Source organism: Adiantum capillus-veneris, chromosome 10 (genome assembly GCF_014529385.1).
Source record: "Adiantum capillus-veneris isolate H3 chromosome 10, ASM1452938v2, whole genome shotgun sequence".
Lineage (NCBI taxonomy): Eukaryota > Viridiplantae > Streptophyta > Polypodiopsida > Polypodiales > Pteridaceae > Adiantum > Adiantum capillus-veneris.
In genome coordinates this window covers 104,698,384-104,716,371 of record NC_140940.1, presented here as the reverse complement: position 1 = coordinate 104,716,371, position 17,988 = coordinate 104,698,384, and the positions used below count along the sequence as shown (strand labels likewise).

The following is a 17,988-nucleotide window of genomic DNA, read 5'->3' as shown; positions in this document are numbered from 1 at the left end:
CATCCACAAATTTGACTACAAGTCCAAGTCTAGCAAGTGCGGATACAGACAAGAGATTCTTCTTGATTCCAGGTACATAAAGTGCATCAACAAGCGTGAAAGAACTGCCATTTGCAGCAGTAAGCACAATCTTTCCAACTCCCTGAACCGGATAAGAGGATTGTTGGCACAAGTGACTGAATTCCCATGAGGGACAGACTCGAGAGAGGTGAACAATTCACGATGTGAGGTAATGTGCTTTGTAGCACCACTGTCGAAATACCACACATTTGAATCTGCAGCAACTGACAAGCATGCATCATGGAGAGCAGGATTGTAAGTGCACTCTGCACTAAAAGCCCATTCTGCATCAACATCAGCAACATAGTCTCCTTTCACAGAAGACTCGACAATGGCTGCATTTGTAGTGGAACCACCCTCTTTCTTCTTAGCCTCTTTAGCCTTCAACTTAGGACACAACTTGATCAAGTGATCATTAGCTTTACAATAATGGCAACGCATCTTCTTTTTGCCCTTATCAGCAGAATTTCCAGACAAATTGCTGTGAGCAGAAGCATTAGGAACAGAAGTTTTGCCACTCGCAGCAGAACCATAAGAAGTGGCTGCATTGTTGTTACCACCCTTTCTTTGAGAAGGAATAAAAGCCTGTTCAATTGCACGTTGTCTAGTCGTGTTTTTTTTGGAAAGTGACTCTTACAACAGCAATGTGCATAACGCATCAAACTTGACAACTTCTGGATTTCCTTGGGTCATAAGTCTCCAAGTACTAGCAAAAGTTTGGTAAGAATCAGGTAAGGCATCAAGAACAGTCTGCACAAGGGAACTGTCTGAAATGACTTCACCTGCAGAAATAAGTTGCTCATTGATATCCTTGACACCAACAAGAAAAGTGTCCATATCATCTTCCTCATGCATAATCTTCGACTCCAGCTCTTTACGCAGCAAAGAAATTTTAGCCTCATTGTGGCTTGCATAAAGACCTACTAAACTATCCCAAGCCTGTTTTGCAGATTTTGTTGAATGGATGTGAGGAACAATGGTGCGCTTCACAGACAACGCAATGAATGCATGAGCCTGTGCATCCTTTACATCCCAACGAGCTTGTTCTGACGTAGGCAAAACAACTCTAATAGCAGCAATCCTTGCAGCAAGACCTACAACATCCTCAACATCGCCTACATCCTCAGAACAAGGACGTACATCAATGCCCTGCACAATATTCCAGACGCCCTTTGACACAAGAACGTGTTGCATCAAATATAAGCCCACATAGGGTAATTGTCCCCATCCAACCTGTCCTCAACAGCAAGCATCTTGAAGACATCTGTGTTGTTGTCAGCCATGGTAAATGTTGCACCTGATGTGAAAACTGCTCGAAAATAGGAGAAATGGAGCGGGAACAACATGTGCTATATAGCACAAACCATAGAAGACTGTAAGGCACCTGTTATGCAGAACACGGCACTGACTGAAATTCTGCACATAATGGCGAAATTGTCTGTGCAGACCTGCCTGTAGTGGAAACGGAGGCCGAAATGAGCCCGAATTAGAAATCTAAGCAGATAAGCTCTACGAGCTTACCCAAAATATTTGTCGATCTGCGAACGCTCGCCAAACCTCACTGTAATCGGAGAAAGTGTGCACGCGTGTGCTGGAGCAGCTGGCGACTAAGCCCGGGAGGACGTGACCTGCTCCGATACCAATTGTTGGAATTAGGGTTGTAGAGAAACGCACACAGCTTGGAGAAGACGAAGGAAGCTCAAGGCACACAATAGAGAGTATGTTACTTAGTGTGCAATGGAAAGATAGATAGCCCTAGAGTGATGGGCGTATATATATGCTCGGAGGAAAAAACCTCTTGAGAGGGAAAAAATGCCCCGACGGTCCTAGTGTGTTCACACACATCACTACCACATGTATATGGTAACACCAACAGTCTACAGCTAGCAGAGCAGATATTAGATAAATGGTTTAAGTGGATCAATTGTAACTAAGTATAGGTTCTAATGCTAAAGCTACCTTGAGCTTTTTAAGACTTTGAGGTTGAATTTCTCCCCAAAAGAAAGTCTCCACCTCTACCTTTCAATTGGTTCATCATAGGAACAGCGACTCTTTTACAATCCTTTTTAAAAACCTTCCAATCCTAAAAAGATTTGGAGACAAGTCTACCATATTAATAGGATGAATCCATTGAAGAATAGCATCTTCTTTGGAGGTGTACATGTGTTGAAATAATATGCCCAAGATGGTGAACTTTTGTCTTAAGAAAGTCACATATGTTTAAATGTGCAGTATTTGGTAGCACTATTCTTGATAGTAACCAAGTTCGATACATAATAAAAACTAAACACGTGCATAATTTTCTCTTTCTACTTAACCAATAAGATATGGTATGCCCATGGTGAAGAATTTGGCTATCTAAAACCCCAACTAAGCAAGGTAGCAAGTTGGCATCCTACCTTGATGGCTCTTTATGACTAAGTTGACAAAGTGGCTTGCTAATACGCTTGCTACTAGGTACGACGTGCTAACCCTTAAAGTAAATAACCAAGAAAAACGTCTTTGTATTCTTAAAGCAGCTCCTTGAGTTGTATGTAATGTAGCTTCTTCTTAAATCATTCCATATAATATTATTGGTTTTATCTCGTAAGCTCGTAGCTTTTCTAAAATTGAAGCATTTTCATCATGTGATTTGCTAGTTCGTCATCATCGAGAAAGAGATCGAGAAGCATGTGACATTGAAGAAGATTCATGTACAAAAAGAAACTAGTCACGTAGTTTCAAATTGGAACTTAAAGTAGACAAAGCATGAGATAGTGAGTAATAGAGAAAAAAAATATTAGAATGAAGCTAAAAGATTTTTATTGTACAAACAAGTGGTGAGGGAGGGACATCTTTTTGTCCCAACAATAGCACGTGTAAACCATTCGCTTCAAGTGTCGGAGTATTGTGCTCGTAGCTTTGATGTAATATAGGTCCCAACCTCATGAAACCACTCCCGACTAAGATCCACATTTACCCTAGGGCCATGTAGGCGATGTTCTGAGGATGTAGTACAACCCTTGCACTTTGAGCATGACATTTAACTTAGGTATCCCAAACCTTAGTGTCTTTCCCATTAATCATGGCTACCTTATAGCGGTGTAAATTGAGAATCTACGGTAGAATTAAATTCTTAATTAACTTATAGTTTAAGGAAGTTGCACGAGGCACCATTATTTACCAAGATATGCACTTTATGTCCATAATAGTACCAAGCATTTTGACTGGGTCATGTGGCCAAAAGCTGGCTACCACATAGCAATATGCAAACAACATTTTTGAACCTCTTCACTAGTGAGACTTCCGCATCAACATGCTTGGAAATCAAAACAAGAGAAAGAAGATGCATTGTGTGTACTACTTTTCCTTTCTCATAATGGTGCCTTCCCCTTGGGACAATCTTTCATATTTTGAACAATTCAGGTTTGAGAGAGAGAGAGAAAATATTGTGCCCTTTCTTTGTCGATGGCACTCCACTGTTAGTAAGCACCATACTCCCACCAACAAAAGAGAGCACATTGGCCAAGAGTGCCAATGGTAAGATATGAGAGCCTTCAGAGAACTTGTACTACATTTAAGTTTCCGAGTAGGAGAGACGATCACACACCTATGTCTAAAGTATCGTTCAGACTGCTCAATGCCATACCTTGGGGCAGAGATGGATGCTCAAGAAAGATGATGTGAACTTTCAAACCCATGAAAAAATGGGTGCCCTTAACCCTCCAAAATGAAGAGCAGGCATGCACTTTTTCATCAAGAAACACTCTTGGGGCATTTAACTAATGAGTTCACACATTGAAGGCACAAGATCTAGCCACGAAGTCGTAGCTTGTTCTTTGCTCAGCTTCGCCAGTTCTATTTTCGCTTTTCAAATGCAATGAGAATACCCTACCTATGGACAATGTATGAGGCTTGAGCTTGGTGAAAGGCACCGTGCACTATGGGCTGCCGTAGGATAAAGGGACCAACTTAAGGCCACCCAAGCGAGGTGGCGAATTGCTCTCTCTCTCTCTCTCTCTCTCTCTCTCTCTCTCTCTCTCTTTGTGGTGCATTGTCCCATTGAATCTCGAAATTCAAATGCCATGAAAAACACACATGAACATTTGGGTTATAAATTCTAGTATGAAAGGCCAACCAAGTTTTACGCAAAGGAGGCTGAATTTATGCCATGTGTAAAAAGGCGCTTTTGATGAACGGCCTTTTCGCTTTTCACTTTTGAAGTGCACTTTTGGAGCTTATCTGGCCACTTGGCAGCTAGATATTTTTCCTTTGGGTCAGCGCATTCACACACACACTCGTAAGCGTAGTGGCTACCATAAAGCAGAAGAGAGATAGACAGAGAGACAGAGAGCTTGAAGGTCCCCATAGCCATGGGAAGTCATCAGTATGTCTTTAAAGAGGGTCCTCTCCGTGTGCGAGTTTTCCATGTAGAGGGCAGACGGCCCCCGCAACCTGCACCCACGTATGGCAAGCACAGGGCCACGGTTGCACAAGAGCGTGAGGCTGCCTCACTTCTGTACCCGCCAAAACCCCTAATGATTGCAGCACCTGAAGATGGCGGAGAGTATCCTCTGCTCTTCCTCTACCATGGGTTCCTTCTCCTCAACAAGTACTATTCTCAGCTCCTTCAGCATGTTGCCTCCCATGGCTTCATCGTCATTGCTCCGCAGGTGCTTCTCATTTCCATTTTTCTGTATGAGGCTACACGTATCTGTGTGCTGTTTGTGCAAGCCTATCTACCCTAATGATAGGCTAATTTGCATACAAATTTGTATACCATCCATGCTCTATTTCCTAGACGATGTCAAAACAACGGGTCTGTTTCATTTGCTCTTTTCATAAACAAAAATTGCTACCATCCAACTTACATACATTGTGAAGCTCTTTGTCTGACGTAGAAGAGATCTATGTGATGCTAAACATACCCTGAAGATGGGTTCATCTGCGTTTCATGTATGCTCGCATTGTTGACAGAGCTTATGTGACAGCATTTGTTGGCATTCCTGCTTGATTACGCAAAAGGAAATTTATTGAAGATTCAGAGAAGCTTCGTATAGTATATGCATAAGAAGATATGGTAGCTCTTTTGAAGGCTCCAATCTTCCAATCATCCAAAAAAGGGTATTTTTGCAGCTCAAGAGCCTAAGCTTCTTCTGATGTAGAATCGTGTGTGTGTGTGTGTGTGTGTGTTTCCTCAATGGGATAACGGTAATTTTGATGCCCCATGGACTCTTTTTTACAGCCACATGCTCATAGGAATGAATTTTCATTTTAAACACATATGGTATGCCCTTCTCCTGGCTCTTGCTGGTCACTGATCCATGCATATTCAGCTTTCGGTTCTGGGCGTGCAGCTACCTTCCACATTTCAATGTTTTGTGCCAAATTGTCAATTGCCGCTTTAGCTTCTCCTTAGTCATGTTAACAGAAGTTTTTTTCCTGGTGTAACTTGAGATATAGATGTATATTCTGGCCGGTGCTGATGCAACCCAAGAGATAGCTGAGGCAGCAGCTATAATCAATTGGTTGCCTGGAAGGCTTGCAGATGTGTTGTCAGAGCATGTGGGTCCAGTCCAGCCCAGATTGGACAAGCTTGCACTCGTGGGTCATAGCAGGGGAGCAAAGGTAGCCTTTGGATTGGCAATGGGTTTGTCCGAGGTAGCTCTTAAAATCAGCGCTATTGCAGGCCTGGATCCTGTGGATGGCAAGGATGTAAATCAGCAAACTACACCGCCCATCCTCAAATTTTCTACTCACTGTTTTGATCTCAAGCTCCCCATTTTGATTCTTGGGTCAGGCCTCGGCTCCTTGAAAAGAAATGCCCTCTTCCCTCCTTGTGCTCCAGAAGGGGTAAGCCACCAAGCTTTCTTCTCCGACTGCTCGGATCCCACCTTTTATTTTGTGGCAAGTGAGCATGGGCACATGGACTTTCTAGACGATCGCACAGACGGATTTCAGGGCAAGCTGTCATATTGTGCATGCAGGAATGGCCCTTCTAGAGGGCCGATGCGCAGGTTTTCAGCAGGAATCTTGGTAGCTTTCCTTCAAGCTGCAATGTTTAGTGAGACTAAGACATTTGAGCACTTGATTCGCAATCCGACTATTGCTCCAGTGACATTGGAGAAGCCAAAGTGGTACATTGCATCAGCATCAGAAACCTCAGAATGCCCAGATTTGAGCAAAGTATTCTTTTGATACTCTTTGATGAATCTGTCACAAGAGATGGGCAAGGCGTGCGCTTCATAAGCAAGGGGCGCTCTTCAAATTGGCAAGGATTGATAACAGGCTTGCTCTATCATATATTAAGGTATTAAAGGGCCTTGGAATAACAGGACCCTTGTAGTCGATTGTATAGAAGAACTGCAAGATTCATCAACCTTGTGGTACTAGTGTGTGCAAGATGCTGCTAGGATTGAGCTGAAATATTTGCAGAGAATTTGTCGACAACACGGACATACTTTTTCTGCTGGGGACATCAATAGCTGCCTCTGTTGCCTCTTGCAACTATTACTGTACACATTGTATATGATTCTGCCTCTAATTGCACTCAATTCTTGGTTACCTGTGGTGAAGCGTATCAAATTGACATGAATATGAATAGTACATTGCCACTTTTCTTGTTCTTAATGTCATTGCTTTCACCTTAGCAGTAGTATGGGTCATTCTGAGATGTGGGTGGATGGCTGTGATTTGTGCTTCATAGCTAAGGGTTTTGGTCCAGCTTTGCCTTAAGTATCATGACTATTCTCTTCGATTGTTTTGTGTGCTTTGCTGGCCTTCTCACAAACTATGTGAACCCTTCCAAGATCACAATGCATGTAAGTTCACCAGATAGAGGCCTTTCCAGAGTTATACACCTTGGAGTTGCCTCCAATCTGTAGGAAGCAAGCCCTGCCTGCTCGCGGGGTTCAGACGATGAGGGACGCAAGCTCTACCTGCTTGCCGCTTGCTCTAGCATTGCCTACCTCAGATGATACTGAATGGCAGCTAACCACTGAAGAGATAGATTATTCGGCTTGTGTTACACATGGTGGTTATGTGGGATACCCTTCCGTAATGGCTCGTCACCCTTCCTAAGTAGGGTAAATGGCAAATAGTAACTCACTTGTATGGGGCCCTTGGTGAGCTTAGTGTTTTATGATTGTAATGAAAATTTATCGTGTCCACACCCAAATTTGCCTTACACCCTACACACATTGAGGCTTTTTGGCAGGTTGAGCAGGAATACTGATCAGCTAGCCTTCCATCAGTTGAGAGCTGCCTATTACTTGACATTGAATCTATCCATGTGTTGATTTCAATATTGTCAGCAAAATCAAACACATATTTGAGGGGTCCGCTTTAGTTTTGCGTCTCCTCGCTGTTCACCATTAAACATATTGATGAAACTAGAGCCTGATGCTAACCTTGTGTGTGCATGCATGCCACATGAGTGCAGATACGCATAAACATATAGGTTCCAGTTTGGACTCGTTTCTGCATTAGAGCGCAGGTAAGTTACATGCACAACATTAAATCAAGGAGAGAAGTCGACAAATCCCATTGCACTTCACCTTTCTGCAGCATCCCACCATTTCAGGCATTGAAGCCTTTTCTCTCCACCTCTTCATCTCGGTCTCTTGCAACCACACCTATGCAGCAGCCCTCTCATGAATAACAACCTCAGATCTGTGAGCTCCAGTAGGGGCTGATAGGGCACTTACTTTGCTGGCAACCTACCAGTGCTGCTTGGTAAATTCACTCCATGCCACTTTCCTGCCGTAACACCCTTCTGACTGCAGAACCCTATTTGGTGTTATTCTTGAGGAGCTATGATTTTCTTTGGTATGATTCTAATTTTGATTACCCTGGGTATGCGAATATTTTTGCTTCGTTTCGAGCATTCAGGCTCAAATTTTCATGTCTTGATCTTGGTACGCTTCCATGTGGCTCAGATTGATTGGGCACCTCAGACAGCCACCCACTAAAAAGGCATGTATCCATTGTTTACCAGTTTCAAAAGCTTACGAGGCTTATGCACACACTGAAATATTTGGTGGGTAGTGATTAGGCAGCTCCTCTCAATCCCCGTTGCAATGCACACATACAAACATGCTGAGACATGTCACCATTAGGAAGAGAAGGTGCACTCGTGTCACACTATGCTGCCGATGAAGAACGAGTATTAGTTACTTTCATATACCTGCCATTTTCCTTAATTCACAAAGACAGGCTACCAACTCCAAAAATATCTTTTGCAGGCACACTATTTATAATAGACCCATATCTCAGCATTATTTTAGCCAGAAACCTCTTTATTACCCTCATCCATATGGAGGCAAGTAAACAGTGCAAGAACTCACATGATCAACACTACACGTTTTGACATCTCTATGGGAAAAAAATTCGCTCACTTCATTTTCCACAGACTAACAAACTACTCTTGGAGCCTTATCATGCTGATCCAAGCTATAAGGTGTTCATTGCACCCCCGTCCAACTGACAGTCGCAACAAACACAAATAAAAGAGTCTGTAAACAAGTTGTAGAACCTACATAGGTCGTCGCAATTAGTAATTCTTCTATCCATCAAAGTGATCCGTAAAGATGGTTGTCACACAAGACAACAGCATGTCCAGGAGTTAATTGTTGTAATATCAGAAACATAGGCATAAAGCCATAAACCTACTCTTGGTCGTTCTCAGTTGCACTGGGTCGTCAGAGGAAGAAGAAGAGAAGCTTTCAAATAGTAGGAACAATCCCAAGAAACCTCAAAGATCTATCCAACAAGTCTTGAACTCAAGGCCTGTCACTCAAGACGTCACTAGAGAATCAGACGATTCCTGTCATGGCATAGCACATAAATTTAGCTCACTAACTTCCACATGTTCACAAGAATTTAATTTGTCATTCTGAAATACAATGACCTTTTGTTAAACCTCCTTAGAGAAGTCAACAACGGTCCAAAATAAAAGGTGTAGGGTGAGCTGTTCAACCAAGCAACGTGGCCAACAGGGAGACCGATGACGTTGCATCCAGCAATACAAACACGGGGATTCTCTTTATATGTAGCCCAAATCCACTTGAAGCCTACAAAAAACTCTTCCCTTTTTTTTGAGGCGAGCGATAATATGTCACTTGGCACTGAGAATGTGCATCATGTGTGTGGTTAATAGTTTATGTACTGGAACTGCAAAGCTTGCAGAGAAAATTTCTTGTCCGGGTGTTTTGTCCTTAGTTGACAAGAAAACTTAGGGCAATCGAGCTCATAAACTTAGGGCAATCGAGCTTGTACACATGGAACACATCTCACTTCATGTTCGGTGAGCAGAAAAACTGAAACACTCTTTTGCTGACAGTGCTACTGATCTCCTTACTTTGATTTATGATTGGCAAGCCTTTCAGCAGGTTCTCTTTAGCCTTTTCATCTCCCTTCTGCAGGTAATGGGGAAAAAAACCAGCGGTCATCACTTGCTGCGTCAACCAACAAAATCAACATGGCAACCAAACAGTTTTGCAGGGTAAAGAGAAATAGCATGGCAAAGAGAAGTCAAGGAGACAACTTACAAGGTTTGAATAAGCAGTTACAAGAGAAAATGGAGTGGGATATTTCTCCAATATCGTAAGGGCTATACTTTCTGTTACCTGCCTTATCTGCATCCCACATGTCATGAGTACGCACAAATGATGAACACAGAGGGTAGCACAATAGAAATATCAAATAAAGAGAAACAAATTCCACACACAGTAAAACCGTAAAAGTGCTGCACACCATAAACCCACACACACACATCCAAACTTGTACATAGAAATTTGCAACTTACTTGCATTAGCATCACTCCAAAAACATCGCTAACCTTTTCTCTATCAAGATCTTTGCAATCATCCACAAACTGCCTATATGTCTTGCACAAACCCTGCCTGGGGTGTTTACACCCACTCAACTCATTGTAATAGGCAGAAATGGCATGAGTGAGGTGGCCATATTTCCTCAGCGTATCCCTGACATCACGAGTTCTCTGAACATCAAAACCCTCTGCTATTTCAGTAGTGAAGCACCTGCATTCAAATGAGTGAGAGCTTTATAAAATGTAAGAAAAAATCTGGTCCAAATCTTTTACAAAAACAAATGCCAGCATACATACGCCGTCTTGATGCTTTCAGAAGAATCCATGACATTGGGATCACCTTCGACCACATAAATCAATTTCCGCAAACCGCATCTCTGGATCAGTCACAAAGCATACTCATACATACCCTTTTTTTGGGACTAGATACAAAAAAGGAATACTAAGATTGAAACAAGGAAAATTGAAGAGGTAGAGGAAAATGCTTATTGATGTTCTTCACAGACATAGTGACTCTTTTAGCCATTTTGAACAACCATAGACTGAGTTAAGCTTAGCCTTGAATGATCGAATGCTACTTACATCAGAATTACTCAAAACAGGGAGGGCAGGGGTGGTGGTTGTTGTTGGAAGGGGGGGGGGGGGGGGGGGGGGGGGGGGGGGGCGCTCGCCCACAGCCTTGCACTTGAATGCACCAACTACTGTTGGTTAACGTGAGGCATAATAGAAAAAACGAACTATTAATCTCAAAACCTTTCTGCAATTGATGAGAAACCTAATTGTAATCAAAGCAATGTTTTTTCACCACTCCTGGGTAGAAATCAAGAACTTTCCACCCACATTATCCGAAGAACAATAGTCAAATTAGGTGACCAATGGACGCATACAATGAGCTATAACACTCTTAGGGCCCACTACGTCATCTCTGAGCACCACAGTAACAAGTGGGATTTGACTGTCAGCCTATTTACATAGTGTGTATGATTTTAGGTGTTAAGTCTCAGTAAGAGATTGTATGATTGCTTCCTTGCCTCTTGCAAAACCTTATGACACTAAAAACTTCATCCATATTAGGGTTCGTCAACCGGGCACATAGGTTTTGTACCTTTTTTTTTCGAGAAAAAGATGCTTCTAGTAGTTAATGAAACTGCCCGTAGGGCTACAACCACCGCTTCTAGAGAGGGCTACAACAATCATAAGGGGGAGACTCTCCCAATGAAAAAACAACATATGTACAACGAAGCTAGATCAAGAGATGGGAGGAGGGAAAAGCCACACAGGTGGACGGTAGTGCCATCTCATCTCACCTTGGACCATGGTGAAGAAAGGCCCAGGGCGCCAGAGTCGAAGGAAAGCCTCTCTACGCTCCCGCATGTGGATGGAGCTGCCCTAGAGTCTCTCAAACTGTCCTCTGAGAGTATGGACCAGCTCCAGCCAAAGATCTCGAACGGTCTCTGCTGGTGGTACAGGGCGCGCCTCAAAGATGCGAAAGCAGCGGGCCCGCCAAATGAACCAGAGTGTCAAGCCACAAATGAGCTCCCAACACTCCTCTCTCTCACTGCACCACTCCTGCGGAGTAAGCTCTGTAGTAGGTTGGGGTGTAGGTCGACCCCCTGCATCACTATCATCCTGCTGGTGGAGGACAGCTCAAACTGAAGCGCCGGGCCCGTGAGAGTGGACCAAGCAGCTGCCCCCCAAGTGTACTGCCTTGCCGTGGAAAGAGCTGGCATCAACCGAAGGACACCAAGCAAAACCTGCTCTGCCAAAGGACAATCCCAAAGACAATGGCGCTGACTCTCCACGGGATGGTCACAAGCTGCGCATGCTGCCGAGAGACCACTATGTACAAGCCAACTCCCAACTGTTGTAGCCCGATGTGCAACCAGCCACTAGAACAAAGTGACTCGCCGCGGCTGTCTGGAGTCCCACAACCTCGCCCCAAAAAGCTGACAAGAACTCAGCTGTGAGACCCTCCTCCTGCCAATGAGGTGATGCAGCAGGACAAGCCTCTCTCCGTGCGGCCAGTATGTGACGTCCCAGACGAACAGTGTACTGAAAGAAAGGGACACCTGGGTGGTCGGCCGAGGAGAAAAACCACTCCCCAGGATCCCACTGCACTCGTGCCAATGGACAACAATCCCAAGCCCCCAACCTCCAATAGCCAGTCTCAAGAGCTTCTCGGTCAGGATCTACGACACAAGTCCTCTCGGATCCTCTGAAAACACAGCCACCTGTGGGGCCTCTACTGAAACACGGTGTAAACGACCCACACCATGTAGCTCGAAAAACAAGGAGGGGACAGTCTCCGAGCAAGCCCGAATTGCAATGAGAACCTCCAGTCGTGTGAAGGCTCCCATCCATCTGGGCACTGCTGACTCGAGAGGCGTGAGCCACTCAGCTGGTACAACCTCTGTGATGTCCTGACACATGCTCTGCACCCCTCTCATGCCCTGAAGCTAGAAGCTCTAAAGCTCCTATGACAAGCCTGAAAACTATAGCCAGTCACCGAAAGTGCATGTTGGACTCTTTGTCATGGGACCCCAAGAAACATGAGGCCTACTACCAACCAAGTGGCCTCTCTGAGTGCTAGCCATGGGGTTCCAAACCAGGGGCTGTCTCAGGCGCTCCTCCATGCAAGTAGGCTGATGCTGTTCCAGGCCTCTCCGCAGCTGCTCCCAGGAACGGTCCTCCAGTCTCCTGCTCAGGCCAACTCTACGCATCTCTATGAAAATCCATATGGTTAAAGGTCGCCAGGGGCCTCCAGCCTAAGGCACTCTAGCACTAAGCCGCTGAAGTAAAAACTCCTTCCAGGGTTCCTCCCCTGGAAGTAATCCTCTGACAACAAACTTTCCAAGAAGGGCTCTACTTTGATGTGTTGGATCTATGATCCCTAACCCTCCCTGAGAACAAGGAAGAGTGATGACCTGCGAGGCCACTTTGGCCCGGGCTATCTGGGTGTCACGTCCTGACCAAAGGAAGTTCCTGATCAGCCTCTCTACCTGGCTGATGCAAGAACTCAAAAAGATCCAACAAGAAGTGATGTATCACCATAGTTGACACGTACGGTCACGTACGACGGGTACACGTACGAAGACGTGCGGTACTAATCGAACTAAAAAAAATTAGACGTACGGTGACGTAACGTACGATGCCAAAAAAAATCATGCGTCTTACACATGATAGATCATATGAGTCATGACATCAACCTTAATACTTAGTACCAGGGCTAGAAACAAACATTTTTCCTAACCGATCATAATAAGGGAAAACTTGAGTTTTCAGGTCAAAATTTGAAGCTTTTGCCGGTAATTACACTAAAACTTGTGTAAATTTGCCGGTTTTCTTAGAGGCAAGCTCAAAATCTAACCGGGATTTTATAATTTCAACCGGTTAAAATACACTAGACCCCGGCTTTTTTCTAACACTGCTTAGTACTAAATACTTGTAACTTAAGTCTTACAAGTTAGAACATGAAAGATCTGTCCATGGATATTGGAAACGGCAATGTCCGAAGAAAGAAGAATCATGATCTCCAAAGTGGTGGCGGCCATAGTAGATCCGCTACCCAAGCCTCGTCGCACATAGGTCATGGTGGTTTGAGCCAATGCAGCCATTGGGCTCTTGTTCAAATGCAGTCGAGATGCAAAACATTCCCACACCAAAAATCGCACCCAAAAAAATAAATAAAAAATAAAAAACGGATGACTCATGTACGGAACGTATGAGTCGTACGGTACGGTACGAAACGTACGGAACGTCCCGTACGTCGAACGTGGACAACCCTGTACAGTATCACATACTAGCAAACAACACCTAATTGGCCACTATGACTCTGTCTGCCAAAGTAAGTCGTGCGGAGCTCCAATGTGACAACTTCCTCCTGATGGATAGGAGGAAGGGAAAATTTGCTGCTCCGGAGGCAAGTCCAAGCCAACCTGACAGCCCAAGTACCGAACTACAGTCCCTGGGGGAATCCATCTGAAACCCTCACCTAGCAACCAACGAGGCGTAGGAGCACTACCAACCAAGAAAGCCACTGTCTTTCTCCAGTTGATCAATGCACCTGATGCACAACGAAAGGTCTCAAGACCCTGCTCACACATGTGAAGGTTGGCCTCCTGGCCCTCCAAGTACAACGTTGAGTCCTCAGCAAACTCAACATCCAATAGCTCATCTCCTTGAATAGGGAGCGCTAAGCCACGTAGACCAACCTGCTGTGAAACCAAAAACCTGCTCATCGCCTCATCATAGAACAGAAAGAGAAAGGGGGCAAGAGGGCAGCCCTGTCTGACCGAACGTGTGAGCATGAAACGATCTCCTCTACCACCTGACAAAAGTACCTGACTGTGTCCCCGTCTGTAGAGAGCTGACACACCTATGATTCAGGCATCTGAGAAGCCCATCCTGCGTACAGTGCCCTCCAAAAAGTCCTCAAAATCGAGAAGAAGTATCACCAGATCCTCACCACAAAGGCGCGCGAGGGCAGACGCCTCCCAAAGAGTAAAGATGTTGTCAAGGATACTACGCTCCTTGACAAAACCTGTCTGTGTCCCATGTATGATGCTCTCTAGAAGTGGCTGAATCCTCAAACTCAGAGCCTTGGCAAGAATTTTGTAGGTTGAGTTGAGGATGGTGATAGGCCGCCACTGTTGAATCTCATCCAAGGAGCCACCCTCCTTGGGAATGAGGTAGATCAGACCCTCACTCATGCTGTCAGGCATCTCTCCTATGTGTAGGATGTACTAAAAAGCGATGCACAGATCTGAGCAAAGCACGTCTCACTACTCTAAAAGCTGGGAGTCAGACCATCCTCACCTGGACAACTACCACGCGGAAGTGCTCTAAGGGCCACATGGAGCTCCTCTAACTGTAGAGGCAACTCAAGACTCTGACACATCTCCTCAGTCGCAAGACAAGGCATTTGTGTCCACACCTGCTCTCTACATGCATCCTGACGCTCTGACTGAGGCTCTGCTAGCAGCACTGTAAAACTCTATGGCAACAACACGCATGTCCTCCGGCTCTGAAGCAACTGACCCGTCAAGACTCCTCAACTGGCTGACCCTCGCATGCGCCTGCCGAGGCCCCACTGTCTCAAAGAAAGCCCCTGTCACTCTGTCACCCACCTGGGTTCACTGAGATGCCTGACGATGAAAAGCAAACTCCTAGTGCCTCTCCTCTGTGCTGGCAAGCTCTTGGCGAGCCTGCTGTAACTGCTCCTCCAACCAAGGACTGTCTGGATACTGCTCCCGCATTCTCTGCAGCCTGCAGGGAAGCAACACCTCATCAGAGGCGCTACTGCTCCTCTCTCGCTGCGGCCAAGCGGGCCGTAGACTCCTGGAGAAATAGCCGACTAAGCTGAGCAAGTCCAGAGGCCACTCTATCAGCAGGAGAGTCCTGCAACTCTAAGCCCTCTGTCCAAAGAGTCACCACTCGCTCTCTAAGCGCAGAGTCCAGTAAGACCCTCTCAGGGATGCGAAGCAACGTGCTCCCCCTCCTCTGTCTATCTATCACTGTGAGGATTGTTGGTGCATGGTCCGAAAAAGAAGTCCCAAGGAGAATGCACACTGACCCACCCAAGTCACAGAAGTCGTCACTAGTGTAAGAGCGATCTATCCAAGATAGATTCACTCCTCCCACTCTACGTTCCGAACGAGAGAGGCCAGGCTGTCAGGTCGCCTCACAAAGCTAGTATGCTGCCACACATCTGAAACCCGCAGAGTCATATATAACCTCTCCCAAGCTGCCAACTCAACTCCATGCACAGTAGTATGGCTACCTCCAATCCTGTGAGAGGGGTTCTCCAAAATGTTGAAGTCACCCTCAATGCACCATTGCCCTGCCTGCGGCAGAACACTACAATGTGAGCCCAAAACTTTGTACGTGCGCTCGCCACATTGGGCGCGTAGATGTTCAAGAAGCCCATGAGGCAACCCTGAACCTGCATAGTAATTGACTTAGCCCTGCCTGGCACAATAATCCCTCTACCACAATGGCCTGCTACAAAGAGTCCGCAATAGTCCTACATACCCCACCCTGGATGCCTCTAGGTCCAAATGCAGCTGACCAAAACGTCTCATAGCAACCACGCAAAATCTAACCACACCGTCGAATGCAGCTCTCACAAAGATGATGTTCCTGTAGCATAAGCATGTCAATCTCACCACCCACAAGGCATCTCTGAAGCTCCTGACGCAGCCGACCCCTCTGACGATGAAACTGGGGCCCTCCTAATCCCTGCACATTCCATGAGGATCATGCACATTCCATGAGATGATCCTCATAGAGTCGGTGAGAGAAAACAGATGCTGCCGCAGCAACAGTTAGGATGGGGAGTAATCAGCATCCGAACGACCTCTAGACAAGTGCGAAAGAAGTTACTGTCCCGGCCAGGCCCAAGCCGAGCGTGCAACCCGAAAGGCTACATTCTCTGTCCAAGAATCCTCATGCACAAATACATAACAAGGAGGGCACTGAGTGACAACAAACAAATGCACCACAATGTACCTGCAACCCGCTGCATCTGGAGGCGTCACCCTGAACTTGGCAAGAGGCCACAGTGTCTGCACTAGATCTCTCACCCCTAAGTCCCCTGTGTGGTGTGAGAACTCAATAGCCTGAATCTAAGCCTGTCAAGGATTGTGTGTTGGGTCCACTCTGTGAGATCCCTACCACAGCGGAAAGGAGAAACCCACCGCTGTGTCCAGAGCCTCAATGCCTCTAGCTGCAAGAAAGAGGACGTAGACTCGAAAGCTAGCCTCCTCTAGGTCGAGAGAAGAGTCACCCGGAAACCGAGTGCCAAGCGTCTGCGAATGTTGAAGCTAGTCAAACCTCTAGGCACTGCTGCAGAGGGAGAAGTCTGCACCAAAAAAGGTGGCCTCATGTGGGGTTGTCTCTCTCGAGCCACACGGCTCGTAGCGAAAGCACTACCAAGAGAACGCCTTGCGGCCGCAGAAGCGTGTCCAGTACCCTGCATCTGAGGAGGAGTGGAGGAGGGATCAGGAGATGAGGCTGTGGGCCCCATTGGGGAGAGAGGAGGGGCAAGAAGCAAAGGTGGTGGTGGTTTAGGGGGGGGGGGGGGGGGAAGCAATGGGGCGAGCCTACCCCTGTCGACAGCTACCAAGCACCTGCTACTAACCGTCAATTGTCTGATCACTGGTCTCTGTCGAGGTACCAGCCTATGCGTCCTGTGTATCTCGCTGCTTGGCATGCTCTGCCTTGGGAGGCTGCGCATACGTTGTGGGTCGAGATCTCTTGCGAGGACACGCCTTTGCCAAATGGCCCATCTGCCTGCAAATGAAACACTTGTTCGGGAGACCCGAATACTCCACACTTTGTCTGATCCATCCCCCACTCACCCGAGGCAACAATACCATCTTGGGAAGGGAGTGTGTGTCTCAAACAAGAACCCGGACAGTAGGTAAACCTGCGGCCTTGGCCACAATTGAAGTTGCAATGGGCGGAGACTCCAGAACTGTCCCGAACATGGAACCAATCCTGGGGAGAAGAGGGAGGTACTCTAGCCTCAAGCCTGGGAAACAGACCGAAATCGGCAATTTTGCCTCCTCCTCGAGCACATCTGTAGTAGGGTCAAAACCATGATGCCATCGTCAAAAGTAAGCTCGAGCTGCCCAGATGCCGAGCGGGCTCATTGAAATCACCTTGGCCGTCATATCTGCAAACTCGAACTCTACCCGGTAGTACCCTCTCCCGTGGATCTGGACATCGGTGATCTTGCTCACATCGAAGAGAAGACGGGCCTGTAGTAAATCCCGAACCTCGCCCCGAGTGGGCCGAGTGCCGATGATCTTACAAATAACCGAAGTGGGTTGCAAGCGCTCCACTTCGGCCATCAAGCTCGCTTGCTCTTCTGGCGAAGAGCAAGTCGAAGGGTCGGCTCCGCGGTGTCGGGCGAGGGGGCTTCTGTGGAGTCCCTCTGAGGTGAAGCAAAAGCTGCCATTCTGTGTCTGCTGCTGAATCGAGGAGGGCGTTGGCGACGAGGCGCTCACAAGGAAGCTGAAAATACAGCCTGCCTGCGAGCCGAAAGCGTGACTCGGAGGGAGGGGTGATAAGGCGGGGCGAATGGAGCGGGGGAAGGGGGCGCGCGCACAGGGGGGGAA

General features: G+C 46.4%; 2 protein-coding genes across 4 annotated transcripts in view; one reads left to right on the top strand and one right to left on the bottom strand.

The window, feature by feature from the left end:
• The first annotated feature begins 4,324 nt into the window (after nt 1-4,324).
• LOC147449398 (chlorophyllase-2-like) lies at nt 4,325-6,603 on the top strand. Its single transcript, XM_086521842.1, has 2 exons — nt 4,325-4,712; nt 5,503-6,603. The coding sequence occupies exons 1-2, from the start codon at nt 4,413-4,415 to the stop codon at nt 6,235-6,237; spliced, it is 1,035 nt and encodes a 344-aa protein (XP_086377968.1). The 5' UTR covers nt 4,325-4,412; the 3' UTR covers nt 6,238-6,603.
• A 2,257-nt stretch (nt 6,604-8,860) lies between these two features.
• Nucleotides 8,861-17,988, bottom strand: part of LOC147449397 (crossover junction endonuclease MUS81-like) — a 38,638-nt gene continuing 29,510 nt past the window's right edge. For 2 of the 3 annotated variants that reach the window (XM_086521839.1, XM_086521841.1), the window contains exons 12-15: nt 10,166-10,245; nt 9,845-10,079; nt 9,588-9,674; nt 8,907-9,455 (exon numbers count right to left, since the gene is read on the bottom strand). In XM_086521839.1, the coding sequence (XP_086377965.1) occupies nt 9,330-9,455; nt 9,588-9,674; nt 9,845-10,079; nt 10,166-10,245 (528 nt within the window). In that variant the 3' untranslated portion in view covers nt 8,907-9,329. Of the gene's footprint in view, nt 9,456-9,587; nt 9,675-9,844; nt 10,080-10,165; nt 10,246-17,988 lie in introns of all 3 variants that reach the window. The other variant, XM_086521840.1, reaches the window with a different exon arrangement.

Bases quoted from the DNA above. Each gene is read 5' to 3' on its own strand.
- LOC147449398 (XM_086521842.1), top strand. From the start codon at position 4,413: ATGGGAAGTCATCAGTATGTCTTTAAAGAGGGTCCTCTCCGTGTGCGA. The intron at 4,713-5,502 runs GTGCTTCTCATT...CTTGAGATATAG, and splicing joins TCATCGTCATTGCTCCGCAG to ATGTATATTCTGGCCGGTGC.